The sequence below is a fragment of the Grammomys surdaster genome, unplaced genomic scaffold (genome assembly GCF_004785775.1).
Source record: "Grammomys surdaster isolate TR1022 unplaced genomic scaffold, NIH_TR_1.0 125996, whole genome shotgun sequence".
Classification (NCBI taxonomy): Eukaryota; Metazoa; Chordata; class Mammalia; order Rodentia; family Muridae; genus Grammomys; species Grammomys surdaster.
The window spans coordinates 2,442,806-2,465,910 of record NW_021620812.1 but is presented as its reverse complement, the minus strand read 5'-3'; the positions used below and the strand labels follow the sequence as shown (position 1 = coordinate 2,465,910).

Below are 23,105 nucleotides of genomic sequence, written 5' to 3'. Positions count from 1 at the left end.
TGCCTATGCGCTGTGGTGGCTAATTTTGTCTAGTTGAGTGGACTATAAGTTCAGAAGGCAGGAGTAAGCCCTACCTTTGGGCAAAGAGAGCTATGACAGGAAGATCGGAATAAAGGAAACACTATCCCACGGTCTGCCATCCCAGCTTGAATGAAAAGAGAAGAAAGAGGAAGCCACTGGACAGCAACCCCTGCTCTCCTCCCCACAAATTCACCAAGATTCAGAGGAACTGCCCAATGCTTGTCATCGCAACCCCAGAACACTTCCTGCCCTGTGCCTACCTGCCTCTGAGAGATCCCCAAACCCTGGGCCAAAATAAACCTCTCCTCCCTTTGGCTGGTTGTCTTGACGTTTGTCAGAGCAATGAGAAAAGTAACGGATACCTCCTACCTTCCCAGTAATAAATGAAGACCACAGCTGAGCCTTCGCCATGGGTTCAGAGATCTGTAGCTGTTCTGTATCTAACTCTGCAGGGATTGACACACCAGGAAAGCACGGCCAATGAGCAAATGTGTGTTCCCTTTGAAAAAAAACTGAAGAAATTTATCTGGGTCATTCTCCTCTCAGCAAGAGCTTTCTCTACTGCTGTATTGTAATGATCCAAGATAGCTGGAAGTGATCTAACTCCCTAATTAGGCTTCAGGCTTCTTTTTCTTTTTCTTTTTCTTTTTCTTTTTTTTCCTTAAAGATAACGTCTAAGACTCTGTGCCTGCTCCTGTCACTGCTTCTCAGAAATGATGGAGAGTGTTCTTATGATGACTTCTGCCCCCTGCCCCCATTTGTATTTTATGTCACAACTGAAGCTAATGTGTCTGACCAATATCCACACATCATGACTGGCTGTGGTCTCTCTGTCTCTCTGTCTCTGTCTCTGTCTGTGTCTCTCTCTCTCTCTCTCTCTCTCTCTCTCTCTCTCTCTCTCTCTGTGTGTGTGTGTGTGTGTGTGTGTGTGTATGTGTTCATAAATAAAGTTTCTTCCATGACAAACCATGAAATTATTGACAAGTATATAACACAAGACAGTCACCATGCATTTACAGAACCTGGTAACAGCTACTAAGCATGTTCTACATGGAGAACTAAGCCACTGGTTCTGTGCTGACTGTTGGGCTAACTCTCCACAGCATCTCCACAGGTAGGATCATGATAGAGAGAGAGAGTCATTGGCCCATGGTCACACTAATAGGACTCAGAGATGGGCTGGAACATAGGATGCACTTTCTTGTGCACAGTATTTTAATTAGCATATGCTAATTATACATATTAATAGCTTTCACTATGTTATTTCCGAACATGCACATAATGAATTTTGGTGGTACCTACCCCGTCCTTACCCTCTCTCGACCTCCCCCATGTCTGGTGATTACACACCGTGTTAGCCCTCTTTTACTCTCATGCTTTGTTGTTTTATTTTGATGACACAATGAGTGTGATTATGGTTGCTCACGTAAGGGTTGGGGACATTTACAATAGCATTTGCACTTACCACTTACAGAAGTGAAGAAAGTGGCTCGCCTCTGGCAATTATTAACTGTCTATATATCCTCAGGAAGGAGAGGGGCCTCGTGAACTTTCTCCTACTCCATGACAGGATGTTGACCCATACAGTCTTCACAAGTAACCACAGCTGATGAGTCCAGGAGTGCCATAGCCACATCATGAGAGGAAGAGGGCTCTACAGCACCCCCTCCTTTGTCTTCCATGATGCTCCCTGGGCCTTGGAGAGGGTGATACAGATGTCTAAGTGTAACACACATTTTCTAAGACTCACAGTGTATTGCCTCCCATGCTACCCTGGAAAGACAAGCCAGGGGGTAGAGTTGGAAGCTTATCCTTTGCTCACCCTTAAAGCCCCTGCATCCAAAATGTATAGACTACACAAATGAGCCATGGCAAGAAAGCCAATAACAAGTGGCTTCCCAGCCCCAAGAGCTAGAGATAACGGTAAACACTTAAGTCTTACATAGGAATATTTCAAATGTTCAAAGAGACAAAGGGAAGACATAAAGAAATAAAGTGGAACCGTGAAACAACTATCAGAAAGAGTGGAAAGAGAAAGAAAAAAGAAATAAATGAATATGACAGGTGGGATAGTTGATTGTCAACTTGACAGGGTCTGGAACTATTTAGGAGACAAGGCTCCAGGCACACCTGTGAGAGACTACACTAGACCCTGGATGTGCTGTGAGGATAGTCTTGATTAAGACCCACATAAAGAAGGATGGCACCATTCCCCAGTCTTGGGCCCTAGACTACGGAAAATAGGGGAAGCTATCTGAACACAAATCTTCATGGCCTTCTCTCTACATCTTGACTGTGGATGAATGTGGTCAGCTCCCCATCACCTGGACTCCCACGCTCCCACCCTTGAACTGTGAGCCAAGTTAAAAACCAGCCTTCCTTCCTTCCTTCCTTCCTTCCTTCCTCCCTTCCTTCCTTCCTTCCTTTCTTCCTTGAGTTGCTTTTGTTGGATATTGTTGCAGCACCAGGAAAAGTAACTAAGACACTTGTGTCAAAAATATAATTGTTATTGAAATAAAAATTCCATTAATGGTTCGAAAAGTTGCCTGAACACAACTTAAAAAGGAGGAGAAGGAGGATGAAATTGCCTTAAAGTAAAACAGAAACCTTAGCAGTTGTCTAGTATGAGGAAGAACTCAGTAGACACCGAGGACAGAATGAACCAACATATATATTATAAACATTTTAGAAGAAAAAAATGAAGATGAAGCAGAGGAAGAGCTTTAACAGAGAGTGGTTGAGAATTTTATGGATGTGAAAAAGACAAATTCTCAGATTGAAAGAAAACAGCCCAATAAAGAATCTAAAAACTGTCTCTACTAGTCTTCCTTCATGGACTCATTGGACAAATTCTGAGTTGCACATTATAGGTTCTGTTTAGGTATTTGTAATATGTACTCATTAAGCAGATGAGGAGGCTTGTCTCAGAAGTTTGCATCCTAGCAACAAAGGCACACGGTAAACTCTAAGCATGTGTTAGTAAATTCTCTAGGTTGTCAGATGTGATAGGCAAAGGAAAAGCCAAGCAGGGGTAAGGGCGCTCGAGGTCCAAGGAGTGAGGCTGAGCAAGGCATCAGAAAGAAGGTTCAGCTAAGTGGCCGACCTCAGCAAAGAGGTGACACACAACACCAGGTGTCAACGAACAAGAGATAAAAGCCAGACCTTCAAAGTGACAAGGGATAGAAATGTGGTGGCAACAGATTAAGCAATGCGCCTGGGCTTGCTGTCTGGAGCACACTGTGAAGGAGGTGCCTTGCTCAGTGATTTACAATGTGTTGTTGCTAACCCTTGCAAGAAAGCTGCTCAGACCCCAGGTACAGCTGAGGAAAATGGAGGTGAGAGACTCCCCAGGGCCATACAGCTGACAGGTTAGATTTTGGTGTCTGCTTCTCCACTCTAAAGGAACTACAATCAACGTTCCTGAAACCTATTGCCAGTTCCAGGTGACACGTTTTAGTTATTATTCTTGACCTTGGTGTATTTGACACTGTAAATTTCATCAAATTGTCTTTTTAAAGAACTAGGTAACAAATGTCTTAGGCCTTGCAAGCCATCTGGTCTCTATTGCAGTGACTCAGAGAACAAGTCATAACAATATAAAGGTAAATGAACATAACAGAGAGACAATATGGCAGTACTTGTGGGGAGGAAAACCTGACCTCCACATAGTTTTAACCCTTTTAAAAATGTAAGCCAAGCAAGTCAAACTGAGGGTAGAGACGGAAGTTGTGTTTAACCCATGTCTTCAGTGCTTTGGCTCAAGGGTCTGAGGGAAGACAAAATGTAACTTGTCTTTTAACTGAAATAAATATGTAGTATTCTTAACAAAAAAAAGAATAAAAATAGCAAGACTTTTGAGGTTAGAAGGTAGACAGACAGAACTGAGCAGCAGGCATGTTTTGTTGATGGCTGCTATGAACCATTCCTTAATCCTTGATATTCTCCTCATGCTAGTGTCTAAGATCCCCAGACTCCTCACTCCTTCGCTTCTTTTATGTGGTTTCATACTCAGGAAAGTACAGGAGAGAGATGTGGTCATCTTGATGCCTTCTTTTGCTGTTACAGATACTGAAGCATCAAGAAAGTAGGCAGGTAACAGGAGACAAGTCTAGGAGCTCAGGAGACAGAACGAGAGCTCAAATCCAGAAAACTGACGCCAGAGCAGGGCAGGAGACATGATAGGCTGTGATTGTATACTAAACAAAGGCCAGGTGACTGATTCCAACAGGGAATATTACAGGTGACTTCCAAAGAAATCTAGGAATGGGGAATAATGGATACAGAACCTGGCCTTGAGTAACTGGTCTTAAACGACTATGACTTCATACCATGTTTGGTTGAATAGAGACCATAACCCTAAAACCTCACACTAAATCCCTAACCCCTAACACCTAACCCTAACCCTAACCACTACCCCAACCATAACTCTAATGCCTAAGCCTAAGCCTAAACCTAACCCTAACTTTAACCCCTAACTCCTAACCTTAACCCTAACCCCAACACTAATCCTAACCATAACCCTATGGGTTTATATAGTGAGAGGCTCAGTCCAGATGATACAAAGAGGTAGGGATGTAAAAAAGGAGGGGTGTGCCGAGCGGCGGTGGCGCACGCCTTTAATCCCAGCACTTGGGAGGCAGAGGCAGGCAGATTTCTGAGTTCGAGGCCAGCCTGGTCTATAGAGTGAGTTCCAGGACAGCCAGGGCTACATAGAGAAACCCTGTCTCGAAAAACAAACAAAAAAAAAAAAACAAAAAAAAAAAAAAAAGGAGCATTGTGTGTCCAGGGAGGACTTGGTGAGCCTCCAGTCTGGACTGCAAAGCTCCTGATCTTAGCCTGACGCTGTAGCCTCACGGTCTGCCCTCTCCCTATGGTGCTTCCCTTTCACTCAGTTTCCGTTTCCTTGCCAAACTCTTCATTGATCCACTACTCAAACCCACACCCAGCATGGTGACTGTGGTCCCATTGTATTTCGCAGCATACACTGCCCTCTGAGAGGCTCAGCCGCAGCCATGGTTTGGCTTCACCCCGAGCTCCTCAGTGAGCTCCTGTTGCCTGTGTCTACCCACCAAATGGCACTGCTTGGATTTCCCATGTGCATGTCTAACTCAATATGCCCAAACCACCTTCCCCCACAAAATCTGCTTTTCCTTCTGTTTCCTCTATTTCTGTGAATGACATTACCACCTCCCCAGCTGCCCAGGCAGAAGTAAAGGTGCCTGCTAGACTCTCTCCAGTCTCTCCTGCCCGTGTTGGTTCAGCTGGGTAGGTAATCAGGAATGGCTCTGCTCCTCTCCAGTCCTGCTTTTCCTGTTTGAGCCCCTTCTCTGCCCACCTGCCTGGGGCGACTAACTTGTCTTTCTGTTCCAATCTTCTCATCATTTAGAATTACATATTATGAAAGCAAACTCAACCTGGAAGTCTACTGCTGGAAACCCCTCCTGGCTCTTCCCTGATCTCAGAATCTCTTAATGCAACAATGGGACTATAGGAGTCAGAATTTGACACACACACACTCACACACACTGCTCTCTAAACTCATCCCTGTGACTGCTCCAGCCAGATGAAGATATTTGCAGCCATCTACAATAGAGTTGTATTAGGCAGGCTCTTCCCATCATAGAGAAGCTTTTACAGCCCCATCACCTCCATCCTGGATAGCCCCGATGTGCACCATCAGGACCAAGTTTCTTCTGGAGGAAGCCCTTCTCTTACTAACATGCTTGGGTAACCAGTATGGTGGTGCATGTCTTTAATCTCACCAATAGTGGGGAGAGGAAGGCAGATCTCTGTCATTTCAAAGCCAGTTTTGTCTACAGAGTGAGTCCCAGGCCCAGTTGGGCTACAAATTGAGACCCTTTCTCAAAAGGAAAAAATAAACCACAGTACTTGGTTCATGTTTTTCAGGGACCCATGACACCTTAAGTCCTAATGTTTGCTTGCCTGTGTAGAACATGTGTTGCCTTGTGTCACCGGGGCCTGGCACACAACCTGCCATATGATATATGCTTAACAAGTGTGAGCAGGGGACACACTAACGCGTCCCAGAGCCTTGTTGCCCTTGTTAAACCTGATCCAGGTCTGTGCTCTATGGGGACTATAGATTCTTCTCTGTCACTCCAGTCACATATGAGTCAGATGAGGCCAAGTGCAGCCCATACCCTTCCAGAGAAAGGATCCCATCCTCCCCAGGTACACACACAGCCTATGCCCCAACGCCACCATTACTCTTCCTATGACCTCACTGCTATCTGTAGGAGGGACACATGTTTTTATTGGAACAAAAGAAAACTGGGGAAGCAAACCCAGGAAACAAAAGTAAATCAGTTTTCATTAGGTGTTCATAGCTAAGAGTTAGAAGTCTGAGACTAGAAACAGTGTTTATCCAGTTTCACAGTTAAAAAATAAAACTGCATACAGTTGGAAGGCATCTTACAGTGCCACTGTCCTACCAACACTGCAGTGTCCAAACAAAACTCAAATGACAGAGGGCTCTGTGCATCACTCTCTGGTCACACCCTTGGGACCCCCAGAGGCTTCCGCTGTTCTGTGTGCCGAGTTTATTAATCCCATATCTGTCCTCATGTTTCCATTGTCTCTAGAAACCAGAACCAGGAGTTTGAGGGCTTCATCTCTTTATCACTGGCACCTAAAACATCTGGCATGCAGCAGACAGGCATTCAGAAACCATTTATTGGCTATTAAATAATGTATTCCTACGTGATGTAAGAGTTGGTTTTCGTTACGTTTTCCATCCCTTATAAGTGCCTGTGTTGTCCGTATTCGTGTGCAACTTGATGTTGGCAATGCAGATTGTTTGATGGATTTTAACTGCATTATACAATAACTACATGAAATTATAACACAGCTTGGTTATTACCTCTTCCCGGGGTGAGTAACATCTCACTCTGGTACTGGCATGGAAACATTCACGGAGACCATTGGAATAAAGTAAAGGACTCAAAAAAAAAAAAAAACCCATAGCCACAACTCCCTAATCTTTGAAAAAAGTGTCAAAGACACACATTGTGGGGAAAGGTGGTTCACTGGCAAACAGTGGTGGGAAAACTGTATACACATTCAGAAGAGTAAAGTTAGCTCAGATCTCTTATTATGGACAAAAATCTACTTGGATGGGCTCAAAAGTCTTCATGTAAGATATGAAATTTTAAAGTGGATGGAGAAAACATAGGAAGAATATGTCAAGACAGAGGTGAAGACAGAAACATTCTGGAAAGAACCCTGACAGCACAGGACACCAGGACTGACGAGTGGGGTTACCTGTTACTTAAAAACTTCTGCACAAAGAAACAATGACTAGAGTGGAGAAATAGCTAAAGAATGGATGATACGTTTTTGCCAACCATACATCAGGTAGGTAGATAGATGATAGATTAGATGATAGATAGATAGATAGATAGATAGATAGATAGATAGATAGATGGATGGCTAATATTTGGAACATATTAAAAATTTAAAAAAAACAACAACAGAAAAACCAATCTTCCACTCAAATAAATATGTTAATGAACCAAATAGACAATCTTCAAGAGAGGAAAACAAATTGTCAGTAAATACTTGGGAAAGCCTTCAAAATGTTTCTACATGAGGATAGGGCAAGCAAAAATGGCTACCATCAAGAAAATAACAATAGCTTCTGGTGAGGCGGAGGAAAAGGAGGAAGAAGACGAAGAGGAGGAGGAGGCTTCACTCACTGCTGGTGAGCATGTAAACTCGTGGTCACCATGGAAACCAGTGTTGAGTTTTCTCAGAAAAGCCAAAAACAGTGCTCATACATCAGCCAGCTGTACTACCCATGGGTATACAGATGCATGAAGGTCTGTAAGTCAACAGACACAGAGACACTTGCATATCCATGCTTATTTCTACATTATTCTCAATAGACAAACGTGGAATCAGCATAGATGCCCACCAACAGGTGTATGGATGGAGTCCCATTCACAGCCACAGGCATCCCAGTCCACCCCTGGAGTCTCTGCTCCCTGCCTTGTTTTTGACCCCTGATCCTCCTCTGCAGCCATAGCGACCCTCCCCACCCCTGCAATCTGCTCTTCTCGGGGCATGCTGCTCAGAAGTGAGTGGACCAGGAGAGGGAAAGCACCCTGGGAGCCCAAGGCTGCTGACTTATTCATTGGAAATTGTTCAGGAGCAAGAATTGGAGCCTAGGGAGAGAGGTCTCCATGGGCAACGTGCCAGTCACCTATGGGATGTGAGCTAAGACTGCAGAACCCGTGTGGGAAGCTGGTGTAATGACATGTTCCTATAGCCCTAGCACTAAGGAAGCAGAAGCAGGCATACCCTGGGGCTCGCTGGCCAGATAACAAGCCTAACTGGCTAATCCCAGGCCAGCGAAAGACTGTCTCAAAAAAGTACGTGGATGGTACATAAAGAACGGCACTTGAGGCTGGCCTCTGACTTCCTGGTGCTCACATGCAGAAATGTGCATGTACACACACACCTGAATACATTCATACATACATACATACATACACACACACACACACACACACACACACACACACATACATATGCATACAAAAAGTAAAAACTGTTTTCAGGGGAAGTTTATTGTACATGTTATCTAGTTTCCATATGGTGATTCTATTTTTGATTTTTTTCCCCTAAAATAAATACTGCTGTGTAAAACCCACAGCGTAATCCCCTCTGTGTTTACCCCTGTTCAGGGCTCTGAAGTCTCTCATAATAATATCTCCAGGGAAAAGTCATTGTCTCTTAAACATCTTTAGAGCTAGCTCTATGGGATAGCCATGCCTGAGGGGCAGGCCTCTGGATGCTAGCCACAAGGAAAGGGATGACGCATTTTCACAACACAGATCCAGTTTTCTCCTGGCCCTGCAGGAGATGGCTCTGAATTCACAGGACACTTCTGAGAAGACCGTCCTAGCCTCTCCCATCCCTCATCACAGCATGCTTCTCTTCACACCCCCATAGATCCTCGCCACGGCCATCATCAGGGGAGACAGGGGTGTCAGTTCTGTGAGCCATCAGCACAGAAGGCAGGGAGCAGCTGCCCCTTTGGAATGTGTACAGAGAAGCAATTAAAGTGCTGGGCTGGATCAACAAGGGCTTAGGGGCTGGGCATGGTGGCGTATGCCTGTACAACTGCAGCTCCAGAATTCAGGAGGCAGATAAAGGCAGAAGGACCAAGAGTTCAAGGCCAGCCTAGGCTGTACAGCAAGACCTTGTCTTTACAAATGAGGGAAGGCTTAGAAAACCAATCTGAGCCGTGCTAACCACTAAGTCCTCAGCTGGGAAATGAAGCGAGCATTCAGACTGTGGGTGGGGTAGATGAGTCAGGTACCACGGATGTGTGCTCCTTCAGCATCGGACAGGTACCTTGGGTGTGTGCTTGCAAAATCTACAAAACCTTCATTTACCCTTGTCCTCTTATTTTCTTCATGGTATAGTCTGAATATTTAAAATTAAAAGGACCGATACATTAACCCTTACATCAGCTGGAGACACATACGTTGATTCCTGCAGTCAACACCCACACAGCTGCTTAGTCCAGAAAGTCTGTGCAGTACACAGCTGTGGAGCTCTATTCGAACAGCCATACCTAAAGGGCAGGCCTTGGGTGGTTAGTCTGGAAAAAGGAGAGTCTCCTCTCTTACTTAGAGATCCTGCTTTCCATTGGCAGCATCCTCACTTCTGAAGGTTGAGTCTGGCTCAGGATTCTGAGCATCCTTCTGTTCTCCCCTCCATGATGTGTCTTTGTTGTCTAAGTGCTTCCTGTGAGAGACTTGTAGCCACAGAAAGGAGCGTGCGCGCTTTCCTGGTTCTGCACCTGCTGGTGTTTTGGTTCAATGCACACTGCTCCTGGTGATGTCATTGTGTCTTTTAAATAGTCCCAAAATACTCTCAACCCAAAGGCTTTTCAAAAGACAGTGAATGCTTCTCTTTACTGCTTGTGGAATTTTGTGCTAACATCTTAAGAGAAAGAAGTCTTCTAAAAGCTGGCTTCCCAGCCTAACACATGACCAGGAGCACACAACTAGGGGTGGTCACACCGCAAACCATGCTGGGAGATGACTTCCATGTTGTCCTGGGGGAGGGTGTCCTGTCTTAGTGTGTGTGTGTGTGTGTGTGTGTGTGTGTGTGTGTGTGTGTGTGGAGAGAGAGAGAGAGAGAGAGAGAGAGAGAGAGAGAGAGAGAGAGAGAGAGAGAGAGAGAGAAAGCTCAGAGTGAAAAAAATAAAGGGCAATTGTCCTTGGGCTGAAGGATTTTCAAATATCATTTCAAAGAAAGGAAGCTGGGATTCTGTAAACTGTTGCTGTATCGCTGCCTGGAACTTTGGGACTTCAGCCAGCACCTTCTGGTAATTTCTCCATATGAGGGTTGGACATTAGTTTGGCTGAGCGGGTCCTCTGGAATCCACCGGGTTGGCTATTCTTGGCCGACTTCGCCGTTTACAGTGTGTTGTGGTCTGACTCACATGTCATCCTTGAGAAGCTATTATACTACTGAGAGACTTTTCTGGGAGGAAAACGTGAGTAAGTCCAAATGGAGAACTCACAACAGGCCAAAGAAACCATCCCAGCTAAGTCTAGTCTCATGAACCAAGGAAGTTGAGGGCTTCCTTAGAAGAGTGTCGGAGACTCAGCAGCTGCACTGGAGATCTCTGTACAACTTGCAGGCAGCTTCGCCAGAGAGTTCTCTTTGGCTGAGAAAGGGATTTTGTAGATTTCATTGACATCAACAGTCAGTTGACTCTCACTAAAGAGGATTATTCTCTAAGCACCTGGTGGCCTTATCCAATCAGTTGAAGGTTCCTCAAAGAAGATGAGGTCCTATATACCATGTCCAGTGCCTCCTCCATCTCTAGACTCACAGCTATCTGAGACTTCCCTCCACACGTCCTCTTAAGCTCAGGCAGGCAAACTCAGGTTTGCCCTGTAGCATTGGTGAAAGACGGAGGAAGGAAACAGAGCACATGAGGCTGTTGAAATACTACCTAGGAATTAGCTCAACCTCACCCCAGCTTCATTCTGTTGACTGAGCACTGAGTCACAAAATTGACAGTGGATCAAGAGGAAGGACAGTGTTCACTGTGACTTGGGTGTGAGGCTTCGTGGGAAGGGGTAAAAGCGAGAGACTGTGGCTGCCCCTGTGCTACCATACAGAGTTTGGTACTATAGAACAGCAAAACAGATACCAAAACTTTATAAAGCCGGACATGGTGACACATGGCTCCAATCCCACTATTCAGGAGGCAAGGCAGGAAACTCATGGGTGAAAAGCCAGCCTGGGCTATGTAATGGGTTCCCAGCCAGCCTTGGCTATATAGGAAGATCTTATGCACAAAACCCAAGTGTTAGGTATGAAGTTTAGTGATGGAATACTTGCCAAGTATGTTCAAGGCTCTGGTTCTGATCACCAGACACACCATACATGCACACACACACAGTACATATGCACACACACATATACCACATAGACTCATACTATACACATACTATACACACACCACATAAACTCATACTATACATATACACACACAACACAAACTCACACTATACACATACAATACACATACTATATACATGTATACACACTGTACATATACACATATACATTACACACACACACATATATACACTATATACACACCATATATGCACACATACTACACACACACACCCCACATTCCACCTCCCAAATAGTGAGATTATAGAACGTGTGGCTCTCTTTACTCGCTGATCAAAAATACTACAAAAGTTTAAACATCCTTCTTGGCCAGTCTAGAAAAATCTCTCTTTCAGAAAGATCTCTTCCTGTTATTTTACCTCAACACAGGCTGGATGGATGAAGCTGGCCAGAAATGAACCTTCAGAATGAGACTCATTAGGAAAGCCTCAGGACCATGGACAGTCATGCTCGGGTCTTGATGATGATAGCGACCATGTTCGGCATGACAGAGACCTGAAGGGAGAAACAGACCCTTCAGTTCCAGAGGGAAAGGGGGAGGGGTTCCGACACCTAGGTATTTGGGGTGAGGGGGGGTGCAGTGAGAGGAGAGAACAGTGAGTTGATATAAACACGTAACTATGGAATCAGAGACCTATAGACTACCAAGAAAACGCTTTCCTTAAAGCTACTGATTAGATACAGTAGCATTTCAATCTATAGATTAAAGGGGAAAGTGTCACTCCACATGGACAGCCGGCTACTGGGATGACTGGGGAAGGCTTAGCCAGACACACTGTGGGTTTTCCTTCTCATTTACTCAGTTATACAAGTGCTTCCTGCAAACAGTCCTCTAATCATGTACGCTTCAGAGGCTAGCTGCATTCTTGTGTGTAACTAAATTACATGCCACTTCCCAAACATTTTAGGGTTTTCCTCCTGCTGGGGATAAAAGATTTCAAAAACTTTCTCAGCCGTCTAGTAAAACTTGACACGTCATTGTTAGATCACTCGATGAAGTCAAGTACGGTGGTATTGCCTTGGATCCCAGCACTCAGAGGCAGAGGCCTGCAAATGCCTGTGTTCAAAGACAAGATAGGTCTACAGTGAGCTCTGGGTCAGCTAGAAATGTCTCAAAAACCAAGCAGCTGGGGAGATGGCACAGAAATTAAGAGTGCCTGCTAGCCTTGCACAGGATCTGAGTTTCCGGCACCTACATGGTTTATAGCCACTGAAAACTGCAGTTCCGGAAGATACGCCCTCTTCTGGTCTCCATGGGCACTGCATGCATGTGTGCTGGCAACACACACACACACACACACACACATATACAAAAATAAATAATAGATCTTTTTTAATCTCCTGATGGAGGTGACCCACCTCCAGTTCCTCCACTAACACATGACTCCATCCTCATTCCTACGCTGAGACCGAGTTACACTTCCTGTCTAAGACTGTCTAAGGTCACTTCCTCATGAGTCACGACCCTGAGCTCACCTGCCTCCTACTGACGCTGAGTTCAGATAGGATCACACATGCCGAAAGCCTCCAGGAATGTAAAAGGTCCCTCCTTTGCTCTCATTTTGCTTATTTTGTGTGAGTGCATGTTACACATAGTGTGTGTGATGTTTGCACACATGTGTGTGCAGGCATGCACGCCTGTGCATGTGTGAGGCTGGAGGAAAGATCTCAGGTGTCCTGCTCTATCTGTCTCTCATTTAGTCCTGTAAAATAACCTCTCCCTGAATCTGGAGTCCGCCTGGTCGCTTGGAAGGACGAGAGTATGTCACACCGTGATGCTGTGGAGTCAGAGACTGGCGTCAGGGACCTGAATTCAGTGCCCTGCCCCGTCCTGAAATACTGGGATATCAGGCACATTCCACGAAGAGGTTCCACACCACTTCAGTCCCTACGTGCTTACGCACAGGACTGCGGCAGTGGTCGGGTGAGACGACAGCAAATGCCGTCTCAGCATTGTGAAGATCTTCACAACATCAGCTTCCTGTTACGAAGTGATCCTCTTGTGACAGCGCCGTAGGAAACGGTCCTTGAGCCACGAGTGCACACACGCTAGGCTAGGCTGTTGTTAGAGTGGAGGAGGATTACATTGCGGAAGCCATCTGTGCTGCTGCAGTGTTCAGTTTTGTCCTCTCCAGGCCATTCAGGGAACAAATAATGATGACAAGACGCTGTTGAGTAGTGACAATAGACACTGAGATAGTGAATGCTCACTGTCAGCTTGGTGAGATTCCGATCACCTAGGAGACACACCTGTGGGGTGTCTGTGAAGGCGCTTCCACACATGTTAAAGAGAGACCTGCTCTGAATGTGTGTGGCACTACTGAGTGGTTGAATAAAAGCAGGAGAAAGACAAAGCCCAGTGAACACATCTTTCTCTGTTTCTTGCTCTGCCTTGTGGACAAGCAACCTCACATTCTCACTGTGCTGTGTGAAAGCCACCCCCACGGACACACCTTCCCATCATGACGAACTACACACTCAGACGAGATGTCTCCTTTAGCCCTACAGTTTTCTTGTTGGGCATTTGGTCTTGGAGATGAGAGAAATAACTAACTCAGGCCTTGTTATCCTGGAGGGAAGATGCCGCACACCAGTCAGCTGCTCCTCCTGCAGATAATTCCACCCCAGGGCAACAGCAGCTGTCTGCATGCACACCCTGGGAAAGGAAGTACAGTATTGGTTAACTTGAGACCTGACTACCTAAGCATTTACCTCAGGTGCTGCTGTGCCCTTCAGTTCAGTTACAGATGTTTTCTCACCAGTCATCAACACACCACTCCACATAGAGTGCCAAAACTCTGCAACAAGCAACGCTGTGCAGGCAACTTTACAACCTCACCGCAGGACACCATAGACAACCTCTGCTGGCATTAACTGCACATAGCTTCTAGACTCCACATTTGTGAGTCACAAATATGTAAATATGACATTTACATAGAATCTGTGCCTATAGACACGCTGTCTTTGTCAGTTCAGAAAATTGGCTATCCCACAGCATGTTCCCTTCAACTTTAATTTAAGGCTGTGGAAAGACGCCTGGGCCCATTACACTTACAAAGATTAGCCCTCAATGCAGACTCAGCATGACAAAAGGCTGGCTGTACAGAATCCACACAGTAAAAAGCTACGACACAAAGAGGTGTCCGCAGAACTTAGTAGAATGTGGTGGTTAGAGCATTGGGATTTCTCAGATCTCCCCTCAGTGGAGACGGAACCTCGGTGCAACTGAGGAAAAACAGCATATCAGATGGTTCAGAAGGAGACTCATCTTCCCTCCTCCTCCAGCAGGTAACCCAGGTTTGCCCCATTCATGTAGAACATACGCAGCATGGGAAGAGGTAAAACTATCCCTCCAGGGCTTCTAGCTTCTTATTCACCAAAGCAGGTGCTTACCATTCACCGTGTGTGTGTGTGTGTGTGTGTGTGTGTGTGTGTGTGTGTGTGTGTGTGTGTGTGTGTGTATGTGTGTGTGTATGTGTGTGTGTGTGTGTGTATGTGTGTGTGTGTGTGTGTGTGTGTAAGATGCCAGATTTCTTCCTTTTTCCGTTCCTTCCTTCCCTCTCTCCCTCTCCCTCTCCCCCTTCCTTCATTTCTTTTTTTCTTTTTCCAGTAATAAGTACTAAACCCAGGGCCTCGAGCATACTAGAAAAAAACTCTACCATTGAACTGCATCCCCAACCCAGATAAACATTACTTTTACGATGCTCAGATGCTAAACTCAGGACCACTGCATACCAGAAGAGTACTGTACCACCAGGCTACAATCCTAGCCCTTGCTCTTGATTGGTTGGTTGGCTGGTTGGTTGGCTGGCTGGTAGGTTTTGCTGCGAATTGAGCCTTCATAACTTCTAGGCAAGAAGTTGGTTTTATTTTACAGGGGGGAGAAAAACTCAGAGTGTTGGATATTCTAAGCAAGCTCTCACCACTGAGCCTATAATTGGACTTATAGGAGATTTACCCTAGAAGCATGAGGTATTCTGAGAGTCACTGAAGAACAGTACTCTCGGCCAAACATGCCCTTTGTCTGTGCAAGGCATTCCTAAGAACAAATGACAAAAACCTATTCACTCCAAGTGAGCACATAGAAATAAAGTGGGGTTCAGTCAAAGCCTAGGGGTGAATGGAATAGAAAACTGTGAATAAGAGCTAGGAATAAGAACAGGTCAGACTCCAGAAGTCAAATGGGGGTGGGGGGGGCCCTTTTGCAATGTAGCCCTTTTTTTCTTTTTCCTTTTTTCTTTTTCCTTCTTTCTTTTTAGGAATTCAGATTAACTCTGATCAAACTCCCAAGACATGCTACCATAAGCAGGAAAGGAGAGGCCATGTCAGCCTGTCTGTGTCTCAGCCTATAGTCCAACAATACTGAAGAGCAAGGGTGTGAGCTCAGGGTCCATCATCCAGATGTAGCCAACAACTGCGAGGTGGAGACAGAGCCCCATCGGCAGACATTCTCTGTCCAGTGTCAGTACCCTCTTACCCTGTGGACATTTTGGTCAAGCGTATGCATTGCTCCAGATGAGTCGGTAGGCTGGCTTCTCTAGACGCTGCACCTGAGTCAGGGATTCTTATGCAAGCAAGGGTGTGAGCAGGTTTGTTCTCAGATGGTGCAGGGTCAGAGCTCAGCAGAACTGTGGTCCTGGCTTCATCCTTGTTCCTGGGGGACACTCCAGAGCACACAGCCTGTACTGTAGAGTCATCTTCATTTGCAGGCACAGACTGCTGGATCCTGAGCACTAAAGGCCAGGCGGGGGTCAGGAGGGCAATGGAAGACCAACACCCACCATGGTTGCTCTGCTGACGGAACTAAATCTTTAGGGCTGCTCAAGATGGTGCGAGGCATGGCTCTCATCCCAATGCTGACTTCACCACAGGCACAGTGGGATAGCCAGAGGCCTCATAGTCTCCTCACCTTCAGAACAGGAAGGAGGACCGACAAGAAGGGACGGGATCATGCTGGTTCCCCACACTGTGAAAGTGGCAGTTTCACTAAGGGACATAGCAGGAGAGTGTCCCTGATGAGCCCAGAGGTTGTTTTCCTTCACAGAGGAGATTAGTTAATGTGACTGTACCCCTGAATGACCACTGTACTGACCATCTGTCTTACTGCAGCTTCTCCAGAGGCAAGGACAAATGTAAGAAGACAAGCAGTAAAGATGCCCTGAGGCTCACATTCTAACGAGATGGCAAGGCTCTGCACTTCACAAAGTGCTTTCCGTGCAGGTTGCCTCAGGGAGGCCATGTAACCAGCCGACCTCATTTAACAGACTCTGGCATCCAAGAGAATTAAAGGCAAAAGATGAGGAAAAGCACCGCCATGGAGATTGTCCTTGAAGAACACAGCAAACTCTATGGAGACCAGCTTGGCAAAAATCTACCAAAGTATAAGTACATTTACTCTGTGACCACAAGGTGGCCATCCTAGAATTTACCCTGCAGGGGTATATGTGTGACGTGGTATCTATATGACTCGCTCTACTGAGCCACCTTCCCTAAAACAGGAAAGAGCTCAGCTCAATAAAGAGCAGGTGAAAAAGGAACTATGGCACCCACACCTCAACAGAATGCCGTGCAATGAAGAGCACTGTACTGAGAACACTCTGCATTGACAGAAATTTCTCCAGATAAGAGCAAAAATATTAGAGTATCATATACGCACACTCACACAGACACACACACACATACACACTGATACACTCACACAAAGATTCATACACACTCATGCACACTCACACAGACACACACACACTGATACACACACACACACACACACACACACACATTTAAATTAAAGCGTATCCTTCCTTGGAGATCTGGAAGTCACTTTTTCATGTACCTGGAAATGAATTTCCATGTCTGGTGTTCTAGCTTCATTCCTGTTGCTGTAATAAAATAATTCCCAGACTTAAAGCAACTTTGGAGAGGAAAATGCTTCTTCAACTTACGATTCCAGGCTTCAGACCACCACTGAGGAGAAGTCAAACATCCAGTCACATCACATCCAAGGTCAAGAGCAGAGAAAAACAGAAACATGGTTGCTTGCTTTCTTTTTAGCCAGCCTTCTTCATTCTTGTATAGTTTGGGATTCAACCTAGGAAATGGTGCCACCCACGGTGAACTAAATCTTCTGATCAGTTAAGAATCAAGACAGTTCCACACAGACATGTCCACAAGCCAAGCTCATCTAGATAAATTCTATGAAGGCTCTTCCAGAGATAACACTAGGCAGTGTCAAGATGACAGTTAAAGCTAACCTACATGTATGTAACCTGTGGGTAAGGAGGGAGGAAGATAAGACAGATGACCGTGTAGGTAGCGCTGAGAGTTCTCAATAGGTGACTCTTTATAAACATGTTCTCCAAATACAGTGGGATAAAGGTAAAGTAAGAGTTTTGAAGATAAATATGGGGAAGGGAGAGATTGCTGGATGTTTCTTCGTTTTATGCGTAAGAACTAAAAAGCTTACCCATGGCCAAGGATGAGGCGCACATCTCAAACACTGCCTGGCCCTTTACTAAAAATGTTGCCAACCTCAACTTTAAACTGTAGTGTGTTCATAAAATAGCTGTGACCATGCCCGTCCATTAGCTTCTAACATTGAAGAATTTTGTCTTTGTGAAGCAGGCTTTTCTGTCCATAGATAATTCATGCACAAGAGACTAGATTCTGTACCAGTTACCAACAGTCCATGGACTCTGAGGGCAAATGTCTTAAGTTTACTCTTGAACTTTGTCCCTGACAGCTGCATGGCTTTCAACAATGTGACTCCTGAAGATCTCTGTTTGTCCAAGGGTTTGGAAACTCTTCCCTTAATGAAGCTGTTTCAAATGTCAAGCATTTAATGTTAGCAAGGAGCTTAAACATATCTCTTAATGTTGCCGTCTAATGCTTTGATTGTTTTTAAAACAGGACGATGATCAGCTAAATGTATTTGGAGAAGACACTGTGGGAGGTATGTTTCCTTTGCTAATCAATCCTTGTAGCTTCTAATGTGCTTTCTTCATTTAACACCAACTAAGGAGATTAAAAACAACAACAATATACTTCTTTCCACCTGGCCAGCAACTATGAGTTACCTTGTGGAGCCCTGCTTTCTTGGTCCACATGAGGAACCATGAGATGATCACTGTGATATGTGTTTTCTAACTCCTAAGGTGCTCAGGGAGGAGTGGATACTCTAGTCCAGATATTTGGGATGCATCCATTGCCCCATCCCTACTGGAAGTTACATGTGTTCCAGTGCAGCAAGGCCCCATAGTAAAGAGTAATGCTCTCATGTGTTCCAGTGTAGCAAGGCCCATAGTAAAGAGCAATGCTCTCATGTGTTCCAGTGTAGCAAGGCCCATAGTAAAGAGCAATGCTCTCATGTGTTCCAGTGTAGCAAGCCCCCATAGTAAAGAGTAATGCTCTCATGTGTTCCAGTGTAGCAAGGCCCCATAGTAAAGAACAATGCTCTCATGTGTTACAGTGTAGCAAGGCCCATAGTAAAGAGCAATGCTCTCATGTGTTCCAGTGTAGCAAGGCCCCATAGTAAAGAGCAATGCTCTCATGTGTTCCAGTGTAGCAAGACCCCATAGTAAAGAGTAATGCTCTCCTGTGTTCCAGTGTAGCAAGGCCCCAGAGTAAAGAGCAATGCTCTCATGTGTTACAGTGTAGCAAGGCCCATAGTAAAGAGCAATGCTCTCATGTGTTCCAGTGTAGCAAGGCCCCATAGTAAAGAGTAATGCTCTAATGTGTTCCAGTGTAGCAAGGCCCCATAGTAAAGAACAATGCTCTCATATGTCACAGTGTAGCAAGGCCCCAGAGTAAAGAGCAATGCTCTAATGTGTTCCAGTGTAGCAAGACCCCAGAGTAAAGAACAATGCTCTCATATGTCACAGTATAGCAAGGCCCCATAGTAAAGAACAATGCTCTCATATGTCACAGTGTAGCAAGGCCCCATAGTAAAGAGTAATGCTCTCATGTGTTACAGTGTAGCAAGGCCCCAGAGTAAAGAGCAATGCTCTCATATGTCACAGTGTAGCAAGGCCCCATAGTAAAGAGTAATGCTCTCATGTGTTCCAGTGTAGCAAGGCCCCAGAGTAAAGAGTAATGCTCTCATATGTCACAGTGTAGCAAGGCCCCATAGTAAAGAGCAATGCTCTCATGTGTTCCAGTGTAGCAAGGCCCATAGTAAAGAGTAATGCTCTCATGTGTTCCAGTGTAGCAAGGCCCCACGGTAAAGAGTAATGCTCTCATGTGTTCCAGTGTAGCAAGGCCCATAGTAAAGAGTATTGTTCTTGTGTGTTCCAGTGTAGCAAGGCCCCATAGTAAAGAGCAATGCTCTCATGTGTTCCAGTGTAGCAAGGCCCCATAGTAAAGAGCAATGCTCTCATGTGTTCCAGTGTAGCAAGACCCCATAGTAAAGAGCAATGCTCTCATATGTCACAGTGTAGCAAGGCCCATAGTAAAGAGCAATGCTCTCATGTGTTCAAGTGTAGCAAGACCCCAGAGTAAAGAGCAATGCTCTTCACCTCAATAGTCTTTAAACTTAACTGAAACATAAAAGTTCTGCAGTGGTGGTAACAGAGCCAAGGGGGTTTATCTAAGGTACAATTATCGTTAATTAAGCTGGAAAAGTAACTCTTTTTCCCAAACAGCAGTTGCTGTACTCCAGGGTCCCATGGGAAGCCAACCCAAAACATAGCCTATATTATCATTTTCATGGTGTTAAGAGTTTCTCAAAGGAGAGTGTATGTCTAACATACACAGAGCCCCGGGTTCAGAATCTAGGCTCTCATGACCTCAGAGTGATGTGCACACCTGTAATGCCAATAGTCAACAGGTGGAAACACAATGAGGAGTTCAGGATTATCCTTATCTACAAAGCAATTTTGAGACTAGCCTGGGCTACACGAGACCGTGACTTAAATCCCAGCACTTGGAGGCAGAGGCAGGCAGATTTCTGAGTTCGAGGCCAGCCTGGTCTACAGAGTGAGTTCCAGGACAGCCAGAGCTACACAGAGAAACCCTGTCTCGAACACCCCCCCAAAAAAAAGCCCAAAAAACTAAAATATCCACTACATGCTAGCTATATATAGAATTGAAAATAGATCAAATGGTATGAATTTAATAGTGTTTATAAAAGATGAGCTTCATAATTGCCTAGGTCAATAATTATGTTCATAATTATCTGCTTGATTAAAAAATAGTTGCCATGGTTTGTGGGGAAAGGGTTCATAGTATTGACTGTAACTCACATAACTGATTTGCCTTTTTAAATAACCACACCCCATTAATTTCCCCATTGATCCAGGAAGGGCTAGATAAACTGTTTTTCTGTGAGAACAGAAACAGCAGTAAGTGAAAATAACCTTCACCAAATAATTGTGGTGATCCACAGGGAAGGTGTAGACTCAGGAGCTATAAGTCCCCGCCCAGAACCGGCTCTGTCTCGCTGAATGTGGGAGGCTTGGCTGCTGGATTTCTTCCTAGTTATAAGAGCAGTAGACTCACATGTTTTAAAGTAGAGAACTAGAACCTTCTAAAGCGTTATGACCTATCTACGTTCAACGGCTAACATTCCGGCACACCTCACTTTAGTGTGTCGTCTTTATCTTATTTTTACCCAGCTGGGAATCTGTGTGAGCATGCAAATATCATCCCACTTTTCCACATATTGTTATATAAGCTCCCAAGCCACTAAAAATTATACACCTTAGTGATTTCTATTTTGTGTGAATATATGATTAGCAACTAAAATATAATTGTTTCTTAAACTGAAATTGGGTATAGCCATATTGCCTCTCCTGAGAACAAGGAAAGTAACCACAATGAACGTGGCCTCCTTCCTCAACTACAAATCCACTCCAAGTTGCTCAGAAGCTATAGAACACGTGAGGAACACTGTGTGTCTGAGAAAACTCCAGATTAGCGTTAGGGTTAGGGTTAGAGTTAGGGTTAGAGGGTTAGGGTTAGGGTTAGGGTTAGGGTTAGGGTTAGGGTTAGGGTTAGAAGGTTAGGGTTAGGGTTAGGGTTAGAGGGTTAGGATTAGGGTTAGGGTTAGAGGGTTATGGTTAGAGAGTTAGAGTTAGAGGGTTAGGGTTAGGGTTAGAGGGTTCAGATTAGGGTTATGGTTTGGGTTAGAGGGTTAGGGTTAGGGTTAGGGTTAGAGGGTTCAGATTAGGGTTATGGTTTGGGTTAGAGGGTTAGGGTTAGGGTTAGGGTTAGGGTTAAGGTTAGGGTTAGGGTTAGGGTTAGGGTTAGGGTTAGGGTTAGGGTTAGGTTCAGGGACTCATGGCACAGGCTTGTAATTCCAGCTGCTCAGTGGGGCAAGTCAGGAATATCTAAAATTCAGTGCCGGCCTGGACTACAGAGTAAGTTCAAGGCTAACCTAGACTGCTCAGAAATGACCCACCCCAAATTAAAAAGTAAAAATGAAGGGACTGGTATAGGCTGGAGAGATGGCTTTGAATTCATTAGCATTGCTGCTCTTCCAGAGAATTTGGGTTCATCTCCCAGCAGACTAGTGGAGGCTCAGCCATCATTAACTCCAGCTCCGGGGGATCTGACACATATTTCTGTGCTCTGTGGGCACCAGGCACCGAAAAGCACATAAAAGAAAAAATGATGAGAATCAATTTTAAGGGCTGGGAATACAGCTCATTGGTTGAGCCCCTGCTTAGCTGGTGTGAAACCTTCAATTCCATATCACACAAAAAACATACAATATCAGTCTCTCTCTCTTTCACACACACACACTCATCCACATACACACAGCCACTCACACACACAATCTCACATATACTCACACTGTCACACACATACATACTCTCACATACACACTTACCCACATACACAGTCACTGTCACACACATACACTCACACACACTGTCACATGCATACACACACACACACACACACCTCTATCAAGCTTGTCACTTATGGGACTAGAAACATGGCACTTATGTCTTTGCCCTGAGGTCCCCATCAACACTTGGCAACCTAAAACCCTTGAGGATCCCACTAACTCCAGGTGTTTCATACTTTCCCTGCCCTGAGTCATTTCTCCGTACAGCAGTGGTTCCCCAAGGTCAGACATCTTCACCGTCATGATTATTGCTACACACTACTGATTCTCCTAATTACTCATTTGCTCTTGTTCTACAAACAGACTCATGATTATTAAATAAATACAAGTATGTTTAAGGGAAACTTTACATCACAACTTAGAACAGAAAGTGGTATTGTCTGCTGCAGCTATAAACTAGTTTTGTCTTCTAGAAATCTCACATGTGTACCAGTTTCTCCTTTAGTAAACAAGATGGTTGCAAATGCCAAATATTAGATCACCGTGGGGTGGATCTAGGAGACACAGGGATAAGAGTGGGAATGAGTACAGTCAAATACATTGTGTGCATATATGTGTGCACTGTGTGCATATGTATGTGCACATTGTATGTATATGTGTGCATATGTGTGCACTGTGTGCATATATGTGTACATTACATATGTGTGCACTGTGTGCATATATGTGTGCATTGTGTTCATATGTATGTGCACATTGTATGTATATGTGTGCACTGTGTGCATATATGTGTGCACTGTGTGCATATATGTGTACATTATATATGTGTGCA

General features: G+C 44.9%; 1 protein-coding gene across 1 annotated transcript in view; it reads left to right on the top strand.

Annotated features, from left to right (window-relative positions):
* Ak5 (adenylate kinase 5) overlaps nucleotides 1–23,105 on the top strand; it is a 178,345-nt gene that overhangs the window by 121,161 nt on the left and 34,079 nt on the right. Inside the window, exon 9 of the mRNA XM_028754291.1 lies at nucleotides 18,397–18,439. Within this exon, the coding sequence (XP_028610124.1) occupies nucleotides 18,397–18,439 (43 nt within the window). The remainder of the gene's footprint in view (nucleotides 1–18,396; nucleotides 18,440–23,105) is intronic.